The sequence below is a fragment of the Halichondria panicea genome, chromosome 17 (genome assembly GCF_963675165.1).
Source record: "Halichondria panicea chromosome 17, odHalPani1.1, whole genome shotgun sequence".
In the NCBI taxonomy this organism is placed as follows: domain Eukaryota; kingdom Metazoa; phylum Porifera; class Demospongiae; order Suberitida; family Halichondriidae; genus Halichondria; species Halichondria panicea.
Window position 1 is genome coordinate 5,722,475 of NC_087393.1, and position 17,227 is coordinate 5,739,701.

The 17,227-nt window shown below is 43.5% G+C and overlaps 3 protein-coding genes and 2 long non-coding RNA genes across 7 annotated transcripts; 4 read left to right on the forward strand and 1 right to left on the reverse strand.

Annotated features, from left to right (window-relative positions):
* Positions 1–104: 104 nt before the first annotated feature.
* Positions 105–784, reverse strand: LOC135351573 (forkhead box protein L1-like). The gene has a single exon (XM_064550616.1). It carries the CDS (start codon positions 782–784, stop codon positions 185–187), a length of 600 nt encoding a protein of 199 aa, XP_064406686.1. The 3' UTR covers positions 105–184.
* Positions 785–871: 87 nt separating this feature from the next.
* On the forward strand, positions 872–2,237 carry LOC135351574 (uncharacterized). 3 transcript variants are annotated; one of them, XM_064550617.1, is made up of 8 exons: positions 872–1,182; positions 1,226–1,283; positions 1,335–1,397; positions 1,465–1,512; positions 1,685–1,720; positions 1,790–1,839; positions 1,934–1,999; positions 2,049–2,237. In XM_064550617.1, exons 1-8 carry the CDS (start codon positions 1,103–1,105, stop codon positions 2,161–2,163), a joined length of 516 nt encoding a protein of 171 aa, XP_064406687.1. In that variant the 5' UTR covers positions 872–1,102; the 3' UTR covers positions 2,164–2,237. The 3 variants fall into 3 exon arrangements, with proteins under 3 accessions (XP_064406687.1, XP_064406691.1, XP_064406688.1); XM_064550621.1 differs by having other exon boundaries at positions 1,465–1,528; positions 2,049–2,205; XM_064550618.1 differs by lacking the exon at positions 1,465–1,512.
* Positions 2,238–2,249: 12 nt separating this feature from the next.
* Positions 2,250–4,785, forward strand: LOC135351562 (neuronal-specific septin-3-like). Its single transcript, XM_064550604.1, has 10 exons — positions 2,250–2,409; positions 2,465–2,611; positions 2,787–2,966; positions 3,136–3,261; positions 3,376–3,457; positions 3,713–3,850; positions 3,907–4,024; positions 4,148–4,243; positions 4,330–4,478; positions 4,561–4,785. The coding sequence occupies exons 1-10, from the start codon at positions 2,370–2,372 to the stop codon at positions 4,664–4,666; spliced, it is 1,182 nt and encodes a 393-aa protein (XP_064406674.1). The 5' UTR covers positions 2,250–2,369; the 3' UTR covers positions 4,667–4,785.
* A 981-nt stretch (positions 4,786–5,766) lies between these two features.
* LOC135351577 (uncharacterized) lies at positions 5,767–9,273 on the forward strand. The gene is made up of 3 exons (XR_010399461.1): positions 5,767–6,813; positions 6,930–8,198; positions 8,994–9,273. It is a non-coding gene; the product is annotated as an uncharacterized LOC135351577 (long non-coding RNA).
* A 3,601-nt stretch (positions 9,274–12,874) lies between these two features.
* Positions 12,875–14,334, forward strand: LOC135351505 (uncharacterized). The gene is made up of 2 exons (XR_010399457.1): positions 12,875–13,166; positions 14,303–14,334. It is a non-coding gene; the product is annotated as an uncharacterized LOC135351505 (long non-coding RNA).
* Positions 14,335–17,227: the final 2,893 nt, after the last annotated feature.

Below are 17,227 nucleotides of genomic sequence, written 5' to 3' on the forward strand. Positions count from 1 at the left end.
TGTAGGTGCAGTGTAGGCCAGCTACTCATATAGTAGCGAGTGAAGGGCTGGACTTGCGAGACTACTACTCGTATGAACACTACAAGCGCATAATTAAGCATTGATTTGCAGATACCCTGCAGCCGGGGCAGTACATTCACATTTGAAAAGCTTACACAAACAAACAAAGGAATGGGTTTTATAATTACAGAATCAGTTTTGTAATGGAAAAGTTTCTGCATTTGTCGCTGAGTGTAGTTGGTAATGTTGTGTACTTGTACAACCCAGAGTGTTGTGGAGTGTCAGGACTGGAGGGTGGAGTGAGGAGCACACTCTCTTCAATAGGTGGAGTGAGGAGCATACTCTCTTCAATAGGTGAGCCCTTGCTCTGAACTGATTTGCATTTGTTCCTTCTACGTCTTCTGTTCATTTTGAGTGCTAGTTCTGGACTAGCGTTCATGAAGTGTGGAGCTAGGGTCCAATAGCTTCCTTTGCCTGGGGGGTCGTGACTATCTCGTGCTATCTTGACAAAACACTCATTAAGAGAAAGGTTGTGTCTTATGGAGTTCTGCCAGCCTCTCCTGTTGTCTCTGTAGAAGGGATATTGAGACATGATGTAGCAGTAGATATCGTTGAGTGTCATCTTCTTATTAGGAGAGCTCTTGATGGCCATTGAAATGAGAGTGATGTAAGAGTAAGGAGGTCTTTGATGACACGTCTCACTGCACATAACTCTGGCTAGTAGAGACAGATCAATAGAGAGTGGGCTGTAAGGCCCAGCTTCATAGACTAGTCTGTACGACATGGCTGCTGATGCTCTCTATCAGTGGTGGTGGCCCCTTTATAGTGACTGCTGATGCTCTCTATCAGTGGTGGTGGCCCCTTTATAGTGACTGCTGTGCTCTCTATCGGTGGTCCTTTATAAGTGTATTCATTGTGTGGACAGCTGTTAGTTGTTTATTTGTAGTTGGGAAATTACGTCTAACCCTGCATTCCAGTGTGGTGGGTGCATTACTGTTGCTAGGATATGAGGTCTAATGACGCAGTTAGCTAATGTTGATTGCATAAGTACATACCACACAAACATCCACAGTGTCAACAAACACTTAACTCTGACGTGTGTATGCAGCTAACCCACTTACCCTCATCTCCACTGCAGGTCATGTCTGTAGAGCAGTTGAGTGTACAGCGCAAGAGCTTGCAGTGAGTGTACCTCACACACACACACTGTCTCATTGGTTATTAGGAGGAGTGTATCTGTTGGCTGCTTGTCTAGTGGAGAGCTACTGCTCACTCTCAGGAAGGTACACACATGTTACTACCTTCTTCTATAGTCCACACTCTCCTGTGTGTAGGGTAGAGGCAGTCATGGCAATACAACACTGACTCTTGAGGAAGCACTATTCAATATGGAGTGTGTAAGTGTGTCCACTTATCACACTTATCACACTGCACACACGCCCACACCCACACACTCACACATAGGGGGGACTGGAGCCTTGCTGTAACCAACTACCTGTCACAATTCAACAGGTACAGAGGATTTCAGGTTGGTTGGCAGAAGTTGAAGTGCAGTCAACCATGACCACTAGTAGGAAGAAACATACAATGTACAGTGTATGGTCATGGTTGAGTATCTGCCAACCAACTTGAAATCCTCTGTATAATTTATTGTAGAGTCTTATTGTTATGTGTTTGTGATTAGGTGTACCACAGTCTAGTGGGGCTGGAGCTGTATCAGGTGAATTATTATTATTATTGTGTGTGTGTGTGTGTGTGTGTGTGTGTGTGTGTACAGTGTTAGCTGCAGGCCTATGCTGCTCTCAGGAGGGTTGGACACAGAGTGCAACTCAATACAAGGTCTCTTTAGTGTAGTCAACATTCAGTAGTGTTTTTGCTTATTAATTGTATTGGGATTATTATTGTTTCATCTTGTCTCTCCCAACACCTTCAGCATGACTGGGCCTGCTGCCCTAAAGATCCTGTCAGTATCTCCTCCTCTACTCTTCCTACTAACTGAGTAAGTATTACCTCCCTCTAATGTTGTGCAGTGCTTGAATACAATGCAGGTTGGGAGCACAAGTACAAGGCACACACTCATGTGCTTCTGGTGTCACCTTGACTGTGGGAAACTCTCAAACATTTTATTTATTAAGTACAATAGAAATTGAATTTTGTGTGTAGGTTGCTCCTTACAACTGCAAGTGTGGTTTATACATGATTGTACCCATAGCTAAGTAATTAATATTAACGATTTGTATCTAGTAGAGCGCAGCAATAGTGTATCAACGCCGCCCTCTCGTTATTACTTTCTAAACCAGGCAAGGTAGCAATCCGACCGCACCCTTTAAAAAGCTTATCAAGAGCCTAGCTGTCAACTCGAGTGAAGAATGGACTCCGGAGCTATTCTTACACAGGCCCAGTACGATGGTAAGCAAGGGACAACGCCGGCCGAGCTGATATAATCTGTGTTCTTTTGTTGCAGTCATAGCCAAAGTGTTTCGTAGTGCTGACACTGAAGAGACAGGTTCCATTGAAGCGTCTGTAGTTCCCTCTCTGGCTGGCAAGGCTCTTGGCTCTGTCAAGGAGAGTGACTTGCACCTCATACGTTACCGAGCTGAAGCTAAAGCAGGTACCTAGCTAGCTATGTATATCGTATGTAGCACACCGCCCCCTTTACTCATGAATCAGCCGCCATTCCTTTGGTGTTTCAAAGGAAAGGAACGGCGGCTGATTCATGAGACTACTTTACTACTAGGGGTATAAAGTTAGTTACATGTGTCCCTTTCATACCCACTATTTTCTAGGAGAAGGGCGTATCTCATTTGCTGATTTCCTGGAGCTCATGGCAGAGGTCATGTCACAGACAACACGCTGGGGAAACCTGGCTACTAAGTTGGATGGTTACGTTGGGTTTGACACAGTGCAAGAACAGATACGCAAGAAATCTCTGAAGCGAGGTTTTGAGTTCAACTTGATGGTAGTGGGTGAGTGCATTCCATGGCTACCCACCCACACACTCTGTGTACACACGAACACACCTAACACCCCTAACACACACACTGTGTACACTATACACACACACACACACACACTGTGTACACTACACACACACACACACACACACACACACACACACACACACACACACACTAGGCGAAACAGGACTGGGCAAGTCTACACTCATCAACACTTTGTTCAAGTCTAAGATAAGTAGGTCCACTTGCACTCCTCCTCCACACCCTGTTCCCAGGACTACTGAGGTCAACTCTGTCAGTCATGGTAAGCTAACCATTGCCTGCTGAACCCTGTGTGTGTGTGTGTACTCTGACCCCATGTGTGTGTACCCTGACCCCGTGTGTGTGTGTGTGTGTGTGTGTGTGTGTGTGTGTACAGTGGTGGAGGAACAAGGAGTGAGACTCAAGCTCACGGTCACGGACACTCCAGGCTTTGGTGATCATATCAACAATGACAAATGGTAAGTGAAGTATTTGACAGGGTGTCATACAGGGGAAAGGGGGATATCCCCCCCCCCTAGCTCCAATTTCCCCCCCCCTTTTTGCATTCAGGTACTAGTTGCATGTATGACTGAGTGTCCATAGCTGGCAATTTTACATAACGGTTGACCCTTTTTTTAGCAAAATGTTCTGGATTTTTCTTATTTCCCCCCTCTACTTCAAAATCCTGTATGACACCCTGTTTGACATGTGTTAGTAGTCAGTCTTCCTTATAGCTGGGTTCCCATCATTGAGTACATCAATGAGCAGTTTGACAAGTACCTTAATGAGGAGGTGGCTATTAACAGGAAGAAGGTGATTCCTGACACAAGAGTTCATGCCTGCCTCTACTTTGTTCCTGCCACTGGACACAAGTCAGTAGTCCCGCCCACTCACTCATATATTTATTATTAGTGTGCTTTGGTTACAGTTTGCGTCCTCTGGATGTGGAGTTTATGAAACGCTTGCATCATTGTGTCAACATAGTACCTGTCATTGCTAAAGCAGACACTCTAACAGTAGAGGAGAGAGATGCCTTCAAGAAGAGAGTGAGTTACACCCACACCACCACCCACACCACCACACGCACCACCACCCACACCACCACCCACACCACCACACACACACCACCACACACACCACCACCCACACCACCACCGACCCCCATGTAGGTAAGGGAGGACTTGCTGCATCATGGGATCAAGCTCTACCCTGCAGCCTATGGAGCAGAGGACGAAGATGATGCTACCTCTAACTCCAAAATAGAGGTACAATCACTCACACACACCCACACCCCCCTCACACACACCCACCCACACCCCCTCACACACCCACACTCTTTCTCTTTTTGTAGCAACATATTCCATTTGCTGTGATTGGTAGTGATCGCGAAGTAGCGGTGGGTGGGAAAAAGGTTCTGGGAAGGCAAACAAAGTGGGGCTTCATTGAAGTGGAAAACAAAAAGCATTGTGAATTTGCTCAACTGCGTGACATGCTTATCAGGTGTGTGTCTGTGTGTCCGTCCCCCTCTTGACTTATGCTATTGTGTGTGTCCCCCTCTTGACTTATGCTATTGTGTGTGTAGGACTCATATGCAGGACCTCAAGGAAACAACTGATAAAGTGCATTATGAGAACTTCCGTCACTCGCGACTGCAACAAACTCAAGTAGCTGGAGAGAGCAACATTTAACTAACCAACTTGCCAGGGAACACATTTCTTAGACTTTAGTAATAATTTAGAATCATAGATATCCCAGTTGCTGTAATTATAGTTGAGCTCTGAATGGCATTTTGTGTACATTTTACTTATTATTGTTGTGGTCTGACGTACCGAGTTGTCTCCAAAATAACGCGGAGACAAGCTGGCCGGCTGATCTTTATGTCTGCCAAATGGCCTAATACTAGTTGGGCGGAGCCCGACCGTCCATGGCAGGGACGGTCGGGCTCCGCCTAATACTTACAGTTGTCATGCACACATGCATAGCGCATGTCATGTTAGAGCACATGTCATTTGCAGCCACGAGATCTAGACAAAGAGAGAGCAAGACGAGGCGTACCCTGCCGGCTGTCTCGGTCAGCTTTTGGTGAGCGCTATAGCTAGCTAGCAAGGTGGTAGTTCAATTCAATTCAGTTCAATTTCAGTTCAATAGTTGGACATTCTTCTTATATAGTGACAGCCTTGTGTTAAAGTAGCTCTGTGTATACTGTCCTTATATTGTTCTCTCATGTCTTACTCACAGATAACTACTCAACGCTGCACAGCACAGGATTCAGCATTCAATCACTCTCATAATTTTATTGTCATTTCATCTTTTATGGGGGACGCCCCACTCTTAATTTTTATCACTGAATGGCTGCTGACGTACGTACGTATATATAAGAGCACTACAAGATACGACAGGAAAGGGTTAGTATAATAATTATGTATTGTCCCATGCATAGTGATGTAGTGTACTATCTGTTACTTCCTCTGGTATTCAGTCCCTTTAATGAGCACAGGATTATATAATACATTACTATACAATTATCTGCTGTATTCCATATTTTAATAGGGTACTGAATTTATATGGATGTATGGATGGTGCAACATAGAATGCTGGATTGGCTATTGGCTGGGGGATGGAGTGGAGTGGATCTACCTCTGAGAGACAAAGGCTTGTACATTTTGTAGCATTATCGTAGCATCTTGAGCTCCCCTTTCTTTATCACTCAATCTGCAGGCAGTGTATGTGATTTTCTGACAGGAAAGGCTACTCTAAACAGAGGGAGTCGGCCACACAAGGTATAGTCTAATAATTATTGTACAGTACTAGATGATCTTCTCTGTTTTGGGTCAGATGCAATCACTAGCCAGTTTAAAACATTTCTTCTACTCTTGGCTTAAGAAATTGTATTTTATTATTGTACCAGCATTAGGTAGTTAACTCCACTTATGCATTGACCTCTACTACCGTGTAGCGGGAAATTTCGTTATTTGAGCCCCTGAGAAATGTTGTATAGTTGTTCACATTTCAATGCCAAGAAACCAATAGCTTTGCATGTGAAATACTGGTGCGTGGGAGTGTCTTCCATTTATATTACATGAAGTGTGAAGTGTGTTGTAAGTTTGTACAGAGAGGACTCCCATGGTGGCAATGAATGTATGGCAATGATCTGATGATGGCTCCACTGCTCTGATGGACCAATGCAGGAGAAGTTATTCTGTATAATTATTACACTAAATTAATGTATGCCACTGTTTGGATCGGTTTCTGTTCTGCTCAGCTTCTTCCTCCAACTTGCTTACGCAGGCTAAGCTTATTCTTAATTAGTTCATTCTTAGTTCATTCTATAGTCTAGTATATTGTCGGTTTGGTTGTTTTATGTTTTTCACCTGGTCATACGGAATCACTTCATTAATTTTTATACAGTGCAGACCACACCTCTATCCACACATTGTACCTGCACATCCTGTATATATGGGGCCACACCCCCACTCACTGTACTGATATGTGGTCACACCCCCATACATGGTAACCCTCTTGACCACACCCCAATCCTATTCTGTGTTTTTGTGTACAGTACACACATCATCCGTGTCTTTATCCCCACACCTAGTCGGAGGGAGCAGCAAGTTCTACTAAGAGCCAGCATCACCCACTAACCAACACTCTACAAGACCTACCTACTACCAGCTAGGACAGCACACCACCCGGGACAGACTCTACTATACCCATGTAATACGCCTTTGTATTACGATCATGATACAATTTGCTGCCCTCCCTCGCCAATGGATTGAATAATTATGGACACTCGCAGGACAACTAAGAGACTGACACACAATAATAGACACCAAAGGTCCAGTTACTGTATCATGTACGAATATTCTGTTGCTTATACATTTCGTAACATTATCAGTAATTGACTGTAGAGTAGCATCTTGAGCTCCCCTTTCTTCATCACTCAATCTGCAGGCAGTGTATGTGATTTTCTGACAGGAAAGGCTACTCTAAACAAAGGGAGTCGGCCACACAAGGTATAGTCTGATAATTATTGTACGGTACCTTCTCTGTTTTGGGTCAGATGCAATTGCCTTCAATCACTAGCCAGTTTAAAACATTTCTTCTACTCTTGGCTTAAGAAATTGTATTTTATTATTGTACCAGCATTAGGTAGTTAACTCCACTTATGCATTGACCTCTACTACTGTGTAGCGGGAAAGTTCGTTATTTGAGCCCTCGAGAAATGTTGTATAGTTGTTCACATTTCAATGCCAGGAAACCATAGCTTTGCATGGTGCGTGGGAGTGTCTTCCATTTTTATTACATGAAGTGTGAAGTGTGTTGTAAGTTTGTATAGAGAGGACTCCCATGGTGGCAATGATCTGATGATGGCTCCACTGCTCTGATGGACCAATGCAGGAGAAGTTATTCTGTATAATTATTACACTAAATTAATGTATGCCACTGTTTGGATCGGTTTCTGTTCTGCTCAGCTTCTTCCTCCAACTTGCTTACGCAGGCTAAGCTTATTCTTAATTAGTTCATTCTTAGTTCATTCTATAGTCTAGTATTATTGTCGGTTTGGTTGTTTTATGTTTTTCACCTGGTCATACGGAATCACTTCATTAATTTTTATACAGTGCAGACCACACCTCTATCCACACATTGTACCTGCACATCCTGTATATATGGGGCCACACCCCCACTCACTGTACTGATATGTGGTCACACCCCCATACATGGTAACCCTCTTGACCACACCCCAATCCTATGCTGTGTTTTTGTGTACAGTACACACATCATCCGTGTCTTTATCCCCACACCTAGTCGGAGGGAGCAGCAAGTTCTACTAAGAGCCAGCATCACCCACTAACCAACACTCTACAAGACCTACCTACTACCAGCTAGGACAGCACACCACCCGGGACAGACTCTACTATACCCATGTAATACGCCTTTGTATTACGATCATGATACAATTTGCTGCCCTCCCTCGCCAATGGATTGAATAATTATGGACACTCGCAGGACAACTAAGAGACTGACACACAATAATAGACACCAAAGGGTTACTGTATCATGTACGAATATTCTGTTGCTTGTACATTTCGTAACATTATCAGTAATTGACTGTAGAGTAGCATCTTGAGCTCCCCTTTCTTCATCACTCAATCTGCAGGCAGTGTATGTGATTTTCTGACAGGAAAGGCTACTCTAAACAAAGGGAGTCGGCCACACAAGGTATAGTCTGATAATTATTGTACGGTACCTTCTCTGTTTTGGGTCAGATGCAATTGCCTTTAATCACTAGCCAGTTTAAAACATTTCTTCTACTCTTGGCTTAAGAAATTGTATTTTATTATTGTACCAGCATTAGGTAGTTAACTCCACTTATGCATTGACCTCTACTACTGTGTAGCGGGAAAGTTCATTATTTGAGCCCTCGAGAAATGTTGTATAGTTGTTCACATTTCAATGCCAGGAAACCATAGCTTTGCATGGTGCGTGGGAGTGTCTTCCATTTTTATTACATGAAGTGTGAAGTGTGTAAGTTTGTATAGAGAGGACTCCCATGGTGGCAATGATCTGATGATGGCTCCACTGCTCTGATGGACCAATGCAGGAGAAGTTATTCTGTATAATTATTACACTAAATTAATGTATGCCACTGTTTGGATCGGTTTCTGTTCTGCTCAGCTTCTTCCTCCAACTTGCTTACGCAGGCTAAGCTTATTCTTAGTTCATTCTTAGTTCATTCTATAGTCTAGTATATTGTCGGTTTGGTTGTTTTATGTTTTTCACCTGGTCATACGGAATCACTTCATTATTATCAGTGCAGACCACACCTCTATCCACACATTGTACCTGCACATCCTGTATATATGGGGCCACACCCCCACTCACTGTACTGATATGTGGTCACACCCCCATACATGGTAACCCTCTTGACCACACCTCCACCCATGCATTGTGTCGTACATGCTGTGTTTTTGTGTACAGTACACACATCATCCGTGTCTTTATCCCCACACCTAGTCGGAGGGAGCAGCAAGTTCTACTAAGAGCCAGCATCACCAACTAACCAACACTACAAGACCTACCTACTACCAGCTAGGACAGCACACCACCCGGGACAGACTCTACTATACCATGTAATACGCCTTTTTATTACGATCATGATACAATTTGCTGCCCTCCCTTGCCCATGGATTGAATAATTATGGACACTCGCAGGACAACTAAGAGACTGACACACAATAATAGAAACCTAACTGCATTTTTGCCATTAATATAATAAAAATAATTTTGCCATTAATTAATCATTAATTATAGCGGAATCATGCATGCCTGCATGATAGTAGTCTCATGAATGAGTCGTCCTTTGTCCCACATGCATGCCTGCATATGATATAGTAGTCTCATGAATGAGTCGCCCTTTGTCCCAAAGAATAGCCCCGCCCACTTACTATGAGTGCTGCGCTTTAAATATGCTTGTAGCTGTGTACGTGTATGGCAGCATGATGGCTACTCTATCCCTCTCTCTGCAACGGAGGGAGTACCACCATACAATGGACCAACCAACCACTCCATCATCCTGCCACTTGAACAGGAGGAGAGAGTGCTACCTATTCCAGTGGGTAAGTTACTGTGTGTTAATATTATTATTAAATAGCTTTGAGCTTGTGTGCATGGATTATCTTTGTATCTAGGTTAGTACTGATTAGAGCGTTGTACAGTTGGGATCATGCCTCAGGGTGATGTAGAGCCTGTGCTAGGCCCTGCCTTAGGGACTAGCTGTGACTCTGTTGACCTGTTGCATGATCAGCAAGTCGAGCGTCTTGAGCGATCCTTACCTTTGGGAAAACTTGACAGTATAGCCTCTGTTCGATTTCTAGATTCCTTGTTTTTGGGATTCTGCCATCGCGTTGCGGTATCGGTAGCCCTGAAGGCATGGGATTTAGAAATCGGAACAGAGCAATACTGCCCAGTGGGGGCGCAATGATACTTAATGGTGATTGGACAGGAATGAGGCAGAATAGCTACGTTGTCATGACCCGATCGTACCGAGCATGCCACATGTCCTGGCACAGGTTTTATATTGTTCTGAGACATGATACCTAACTGTTTACTGTTTACCTTGTTCTGTACTCTCTAGGGGTGTACAGTAATTAGGGTGGTACGTACAACCACCAAGGCGAGTGTATGCTGTGTGGTGTATGGGTGACTATTCTATCCCTCTCTCTCTCTTCATGTGCAACGGAGGGAGTACCACCATAGAATGGACCAACCAACCACTCCATCATCCTACCACTTGAACAGGAGGAGACCTCCTACCTATTCCAGTGGGTAAGTTACTGTGTGTTAATTATAAAATAACTTTGAGCTTGTGTGCATGGCAGGTGGCCCATTATCTTTGTATCTAGGTTAGTACTGATTAGAGCTTTGTACAGTTGGGATCATGCCTCAGAGTGATGTAGAGCCTGTGCTAGGCCCTGCCTTAGGGACTAGCTGTGACCCTGTTGACCTGTTGTATGATCAGCAAGTCGAGCGTCTTGAGCGATCCTTACCTTTGGGAAAACTTGACAGTATAGCCTCTGTTCGATTTCTAGATTCCTTGCTTTTGGGATCCTGCCATCGCGTTGCGGTATCGGTAGCCCTGAAGGCATGGGATTTAGAAATCGGAACAGAGCAATACTGCCCAGTGGGGGCGCAATGACACTTACTGGTGATTGGACAGGAATGATGCAGAATAGCTACGTTGTCATGACCCGATCGTACCGAGCATGCCACATGTCCTGGCACAGATTCTATGTTGTTCTGAGACATGATACCTAACTGTTCACTGTTTACCTTGTTCTGTACTCTCTAGGGGTGTACAGTAATTAGGGTGTATGCTGTGCTTATGCTTGTAGCTGTGTGGTGTATGGGTGACTATTCTATCCCTCTCTCTCTCTCTTCATGTGCAACGGAGGGAGTACCACCATAGAATGGACCAACCAACCACTCCTGCCACTTGAACAGGAGGAGACCTCCATTGAGTGCTACCTATTCCAGTGGGTAAGTTACTGTGTGTTAATTATAAAATAACTTTGAGCTTGTGTGCATGGCAGGTGGCTTTGTATCTATGTTAGTACTGATTAGAGCTTTGTACAGTTGGGATCATGCCTCAGGGTGATGTAGAGCCTGTGCTAGGCCCTGCCTTAGGGACTAGCTGTGACCCTGTTGACCTGTTGTATGATCAGCAAATCGAGCGTCTTGAGCGATCCTTACCTTTGGGAAAACTTGACAGTATAGCCTCTGTTCGATTTCTAGATTCCTTGCTTTTGGGATCTTGCCATCGCGTTGCGGTATCGGTAGCCCTGAACGCAGGGGATTTAGAAATCGGAACAGAGCAATACTGCCCAGTGGGGGCGCAATGACACTTACTGGTGATTGGACAGGAATGAAGCAGATTAGCTACGTTGTCATGACCCGATCGTACCGAGCATGCCACATGTCCTGGCACAGGTTTTATATTGTTCTGAGACATGATACCTAACTGTTTACTGTTTACCTTGTTCTGTACTCTCTAGGGGTGTACAGTAATTAGGGTGGTACGAGTGTATGCTGTGCTTATACTTGTAGCTGTGTGGTGTATGGGTGACTATTCTATCCCTCTCTCTCTCTCTTCATGTGCAACGGAGGGAGTACCACCATAGAATGGACCAACCAACCACTCCATCATCCTGCCACTTGAACAGGAGGAGACCTCCATTGAGTGCTACCTATTCCAGTGGGTAAGGTTAATTATAAAATAACTTTGAGCTTGTGTGCATGGCAGGTGGCCCATTATCTTTGTATCTAGGTTAGTACTGATTAGAGCTTTGTACAGTTGGGATCATGCCTCAGGGTGATGTAGAGCCTGTGCTAGGCCCTGCCTTAGGGACTAGCTGTGACCCTGTTGACCTGTTGTATGATCAGCAAGTCGAGCGTCTTGAGCGATCCTTACCTTTGGGAAAACTTGACAGTATAGCCTCTGTTTGATTTCTAGATTCCTTGCTTTTGGGATCCTGCCATCGCGTTGCGGTATCGGTAGCCCTGAAGGCAGGGGATTTAGAAATCGGAACAGAGCAATACTGCCCAGTGGGGGCGCAATGACACTTACTGGTGATTGGACAGGAATGAAACAGAATAGCTACGTTGTCATGACCCGATCGTACCGAGCATGCCACATGTCCTGGCACAGGATTTATATTGTTCTGAGACATGATACCTAACTGTTTACTGTTTACCTTGTTCTGTACTGGTGTACAGTAATTAGGGTGGTACGAGTGTATGCTGTGCTTATGCTTGTAGCTGTGTGGTGTATGGGTGATTATTCTATCCCTCTCTCTCTCTCTTCATGTGCAACGGAGGGAGTACCACATAGAATGGACCAACCAACCACTCCATCATCCTGCCACTTGAACAGGAGGAGACCTCCATTGACTATTCCAGTGGGTAAGGTTAATTATAAAATAACTTTGAGCTTGTGTGCATGGCAGGTGGCCCATTATCTTTGTATCTAGGTTTGTATCTAGGTTAGTACTGATTAGAGCTTTGTACAGTTGGGATCATGCCTCAGGGTGATGTAGAGCCTGTGCTAGGCCCTGCCTTAGGGACTAGCTGTGACCCTGTTGACCTGTTGTATGATCAGCAAGTCAAGCGTCTTGAGCGATCCTTACCTTTGGGAAAACTTGACAGTATAGCCTCTGTTCGATTTCTAGATTCCTTGCTTTTGGGATCCTGCCATCGCGTTGCGGTATCGGTAGCCCTGAAGGCATGGGATTTAGAAATCGGAACAGAGCAATACTGCCCAGTGGGGGCGCAATGACACTTACTGGTGATTGGACAGGAATGAGGCAGAATAGCTACGTTGTCATGACCCGATCGTACCGAGCATGCCACATGTCCTGGCACAGGTTCTATATTGTTCTGAGACATGATACCTAACTGTTTACTGTTTACCTTGTTCTGTACTCTCTAGGGGTGTACAGTAATTAGGGTGGTACAACCAAGGCGAGTGTATGCTGTGCTTATGCTTGTAGCTGTGTGGTGTATGGGTGACTATTCTATCCCTCTCTCTCTCTTCATGTGCAACGGAGGGAGTACCACCATACAATGGATCAACCAACCACTCCATCATCTGAACAGGAGGAAACCTCCATTGAGTGCTACCTATTCCAGTGGGTAAGTTACTGTGTGTTAATTATAAAATAGCTTTGAGCTTGTGTGCATGGCAGGTGGCCCATTATCTTTGTATCTAGGTTAGTACTGATTAGAGCTTTGTACAGTTGGGATCATGCCTCAGGGTGATGTAGAGCCTGTGCTAGGCCCTGCCTTAGGGACTAGCTGTGACCCTGGGATTTATAAATCGGAACAGAGGGCGCAATGACACTTACTGGTGATTGGACAGCAGAATAGCTACATGATCGTACCGAGCATGCCACATGTCCTTCTATGTTGTTCTGAGACATGATACCTTACTGTTCACTGTGTTCTGTACTCTCTAGGGGTGTACAGTAATTAGGGTGGAACAACCAAAGCGAGTGTATGCTAATTCATTATGAACTTGTGCCGCAATTTCAATGATTTATACAGCAATTTAGTACATTAATCTTTATTAGTCATCTGAATGTGTTGACAGTTATGAACCTTTAAACTCTTGTAATATGGAATGTAATGTACTACCAAGTAAGGTAATGCTGGAGAAACCTTGCCAAGACTCTGTAATATGGAATGTGATGTACTACCATGTAAGGTAATGCTGGAGAAACCTTAGTGAGAACGATTTTAGTTTAACTAGCAACCCAGCAGTCTAGCTCATTATTCAGCCTCTTCTACCTCTGCTCTACCTCAAGTTCTCTTCTACCTTCTCTATACTCTACTGAGGAACCCAGCAGCCTCTATGTCCATCAGATCTCCTCTACCTAACCCAGTACTGCTCCAAGCTATAAGGTTTGTAGAGCTTTGTGTTAGCTAGCACTGGCTTTGTGTTAGCTTAATTGCCTGATCGAAGTAGCTTGTGTCAGGTCAGTGTCTAAGTGTTGGTATAGCTGCCTACCAGCTTCAATCCTACCAATGTCAGCTTCCCAATGTCAGCTTCAAGCCTCCTACAGCTGAGCGCTGGCTTTAGCTTGTAGCTTGTGTGTATGTAAGCCGCCTGCTATGGCAGCTTTTTATTTTTTGTCGCGGCCTGAAATCGAGACTGGTAGTAATTAGCCTCGATTCTTCTCCTGGCGCGTGTATTAAGTTCAAAAACAGCTCAACACTTTTTTTTAGGTAAATAAAATTCTTAAGTTAAATCAGTATTTTTTTTCTTACAGACAAGAGCATCAGAATATTAAGAGACATCAAAGACGCCAAGTATCAAGAAACACCAAGTATCAAGAGGAGACTCCAGGCCAAACGTTAGTCGTAAATAGTGTGATTATGTTTTTGCTCATTCGAGACAATTAAAAAAGAAGGAGGTAAAACATATCATGCTGTACATACAATTAAGATGACTAGCATCATTATAGTGTGCAATAATTTATTTGCTGGTTTTGCCTGCTATCTAAAAAAATTAGGCAAGCCCGTGTTTAAATAGTGTGCAATATTTCATTTGCTGGTTTAGCCAGCTTCTGACGGGGAGCCTTGCACGCCCTAATCTAAAAAAAATTAGGCAAAAAGGGAGAGCAAATAGTGTGCAATATTTCATTTGCTGGTTTAGCCAGCTTCTGACGGGGAGCCTTGCACGCCCTAATCTAAAAAAAATTAGGCAAAAAGGGAGAGCAAATAGTGTGCAATATTTCATTTGCTGGTTTAGCCAGCTTCTGACGGGGAGCCTTGCACGCCCTAATCTAAAAAAATTAGGCAAAAAGGGAGAGCAAATAGTGTGCAATATTTCATTTGCTGGTTTAGCCAGCTTCTGACGGGGAGCCTTGCACGCCCTAATCTAAAAAAAATTAGGCAAAAAGGGAGAGCAAATAGTGTGCAATATTTCATTTGCTGGTTTAGCCAGCTTCTGACGGGGAGCCTTGCACGCCCTAATCTAAAAAAATTAGGCAAAAAGGGAGAGCCCGTATTTAAATAGTGTGCAATATTTCATTTGCTGGTTTAGCCAGCTTCTGACGGGGAGCCTTGCACGCCCTAATCTAAAAAAATTAGGCAAAAAGGGAGAGCCCGTATTTAAATAGTGTGCAATATTTCATTTGCTGGTTTAGCCAGCTTCTGACGGGGAGCCTTGCACGCCCTAATCTAAAAAAATTAGGCAAAAAGGGAGAGCCCGTATTTAAATAGTGTGCAATATTTCATTTGCTGGTTTAGCCAGCTTCTGACGGGGAGCCTTGCACGCCCTAATCTAAAAAAATTAGGCAAAAAGGGAGAGCCCGTATTTAAATAGTGTGCAATATTTCATTTGCTGGTTTAGCCAGCTTCTGACGGGGAGCCTTGCACGCCCTAATCTAAAAAACATTAGGCAAAAAGGGAGAGCCCGTATTTAAATAGTGTGCAATATTTCATTTGCTGGTTTAGCCAGCTTCTGACGGGGAGCCTTGCACGCCCTAATCTAAAAAACATTAGGCAAAAAGGGAGAGCAAATAGTGTGCAATATTTCATTTGCTGGTTTAGCCAGCTTCTGAGGGAGTCTTACAATAAATTAGTGGTTTTGCTTAGTGCATTGTTTGTTTTAGTGAAGAAAAAAGTGCAGTAAAACATGAAAAGAAAAGAAAAAAGTGGTTTTGCTTATAAGCTTAAGTAGTGCTTGATGATGAAAAGACAAAAGTAGGTTAGCTTTATTAGTGCAGTATTTGCTGGTTTAAGTGAAAAAAAAGTTGTTTTGTTAATAGTGGTTTGCTGAAAAAAAAAGTGAAGTCAGTCAAAGTTGTTTTGCAATTATGAAAACAAGTGCAGCAAGGTAGTTTAGCTTATTAAAAGTTTGTATTTTAAGTAAAGTAAAAGTAGTACCTCAGTGCAGTAGAGGAAGCCAAAGGAAGCCAAAGTAGATATGCTATGGAATTTAAAAACCATAAGTACTGAAATATTGCCATCATCTGCTATAAAAGAGAGTGAGCAAAAAGGGAGGAGGGTGGGCGTGGCTGAGGGTGGGAAAGTTGGCTAGAGTGTGCGGTAAAGTACTTGAGCTAGAGTTGTGGTTAAGTACTCTAACAACAGCTAGAGTTGTGGTTAAGTACTCTAACAACAGCTAGAGTTGTGGTTAAGTACTCTAACAACAGCTAGAGTTGTGGTTAAGTACTCTAACAACAGCTAGAGTTGTGGTTAAGTACTCTAACAACAGCTAGAGTTGTGGTTAAGTACTCTAACAACAGCTAGAGTTGTGGTTAAGTACTCTAACAACAGCTAGAGTTGTGGTTAAGTACTCTAACAACAGCTAGAGTTGTGGTTAAGTACTCTAACAACAGCTAGAGTTGTGGTTAAGTACTCTAACAACAGCTAGAGTTGTGGTTAAGTACTCTAACAACAGCTAGAGTTGTGGTTAAGTACTCTAACAACAGCTAGAGTTGTGGTTAAGTACTCTAACAACAGCTAGAGTTGTGGTTAAGTACTCTAACAACAGCTAGAGTTGTGGTTAAGTACTCTAACAACAGCTAGAGTTGTGGTTAAGTACTCTAACAACAGCTAGAGTTGTGGTTAAGTACTCTAACAACAGCTAGAGTTGTGGTTAAGTACTCTAACAACAGCTAGAGTTGTGGTTAAGTACTCTAACAACAGCTAGAGTTGTGGTTAAGTACTCTAACAACAGCTAGAGTTGTGGTTAAGTACTCTAACAACAGCTAGAGTTGTGGTTAAGTACTCTAACAACAGCTAGAGTTGTGGTTAAGTACTCTAACAACAGCTAGAGTTGTGGTTAAGTACTCTAACAACAGCTAGAGTTGTGGTTAAGTACTCTAACAACAGCTAGAGTTGTGGTTAAGTACTCTAACAACAGCTAGAGTTGTGGTTAAGTACTCTAACAACAGCTAGAGTTGTGGTTAAGTACTCTAACAACAGCTAGAGTTGTGGTTAAGTACTCTAACAACAGCTAGAGTTGTGGTTAAGTACTCTAACAACAGCTAGAGTTGTGGTTAAGTACTCTAACAACAGCTAGAGTTGTGGTTAAGTACTCTAACAACAGCTAGAGTTGTGGTTAAGTACTCTAACAACAGCTAGAGTTGTGGTTAAGTACTCTAACAACAGCTAGAGTTGTGGTTAAGTACTCTAACAACAGCTAGAGTTGTGGTTAAGTACTCTAACAACAGCTAGAGTTGTGG

Bases quoted from the DNA above. Each gene is read 5' to 3' on its own strand.
- LOC135351574 (XM_064550617.1), top strand. From the start codon at position 1,103: ATGCAGCTAACCCACTTACCCTCATCTCCACTGCAGGTCATGTCTGTA. The intron at 1,183-1,225 runs GTGAGTGTACCT...ATTGGTTATTAG, and splicing joins GTACAGCGCAAGAGCTTGCA to GAGGAGTGTATCTGTTGGCT. The intron at 1,721-1,789 runs GTGAATTATTAT...TGTTAGCTGCAG, and splicing joins TGGGGCTGGAGCTGTATCAG to GCCTATGCTGCTCTCAGGAG.
- LOC135351573 (XM_064550616.1), bottom strand. From the start codon at position 784: ATGTCGTACAGACTAGTCTATGAAGCTGGGCCTTACAGCCCACTCTCT.
- LOC135351562 (XM_064550604.1), top strand. From the start codon at position 2,370: ATGGACTCCGGAGCTATTCTTACACAGGCCCAGTACGATG. The intron at 2,410-2,464 runs GTAAGCAAGGGA...CTTTTGTTGCAG, and splicing joins TACACAGGCCCAGTACGATG to TCATAGCCAAAGTGTTTCGT. The intron at 3,458-3,712 runs GTAAGTGAAGTA...TCTTCCTTATAG, and splicing joins CATATCAACAATGACAAATG to CTGGGTTCCCATCATTGAGT.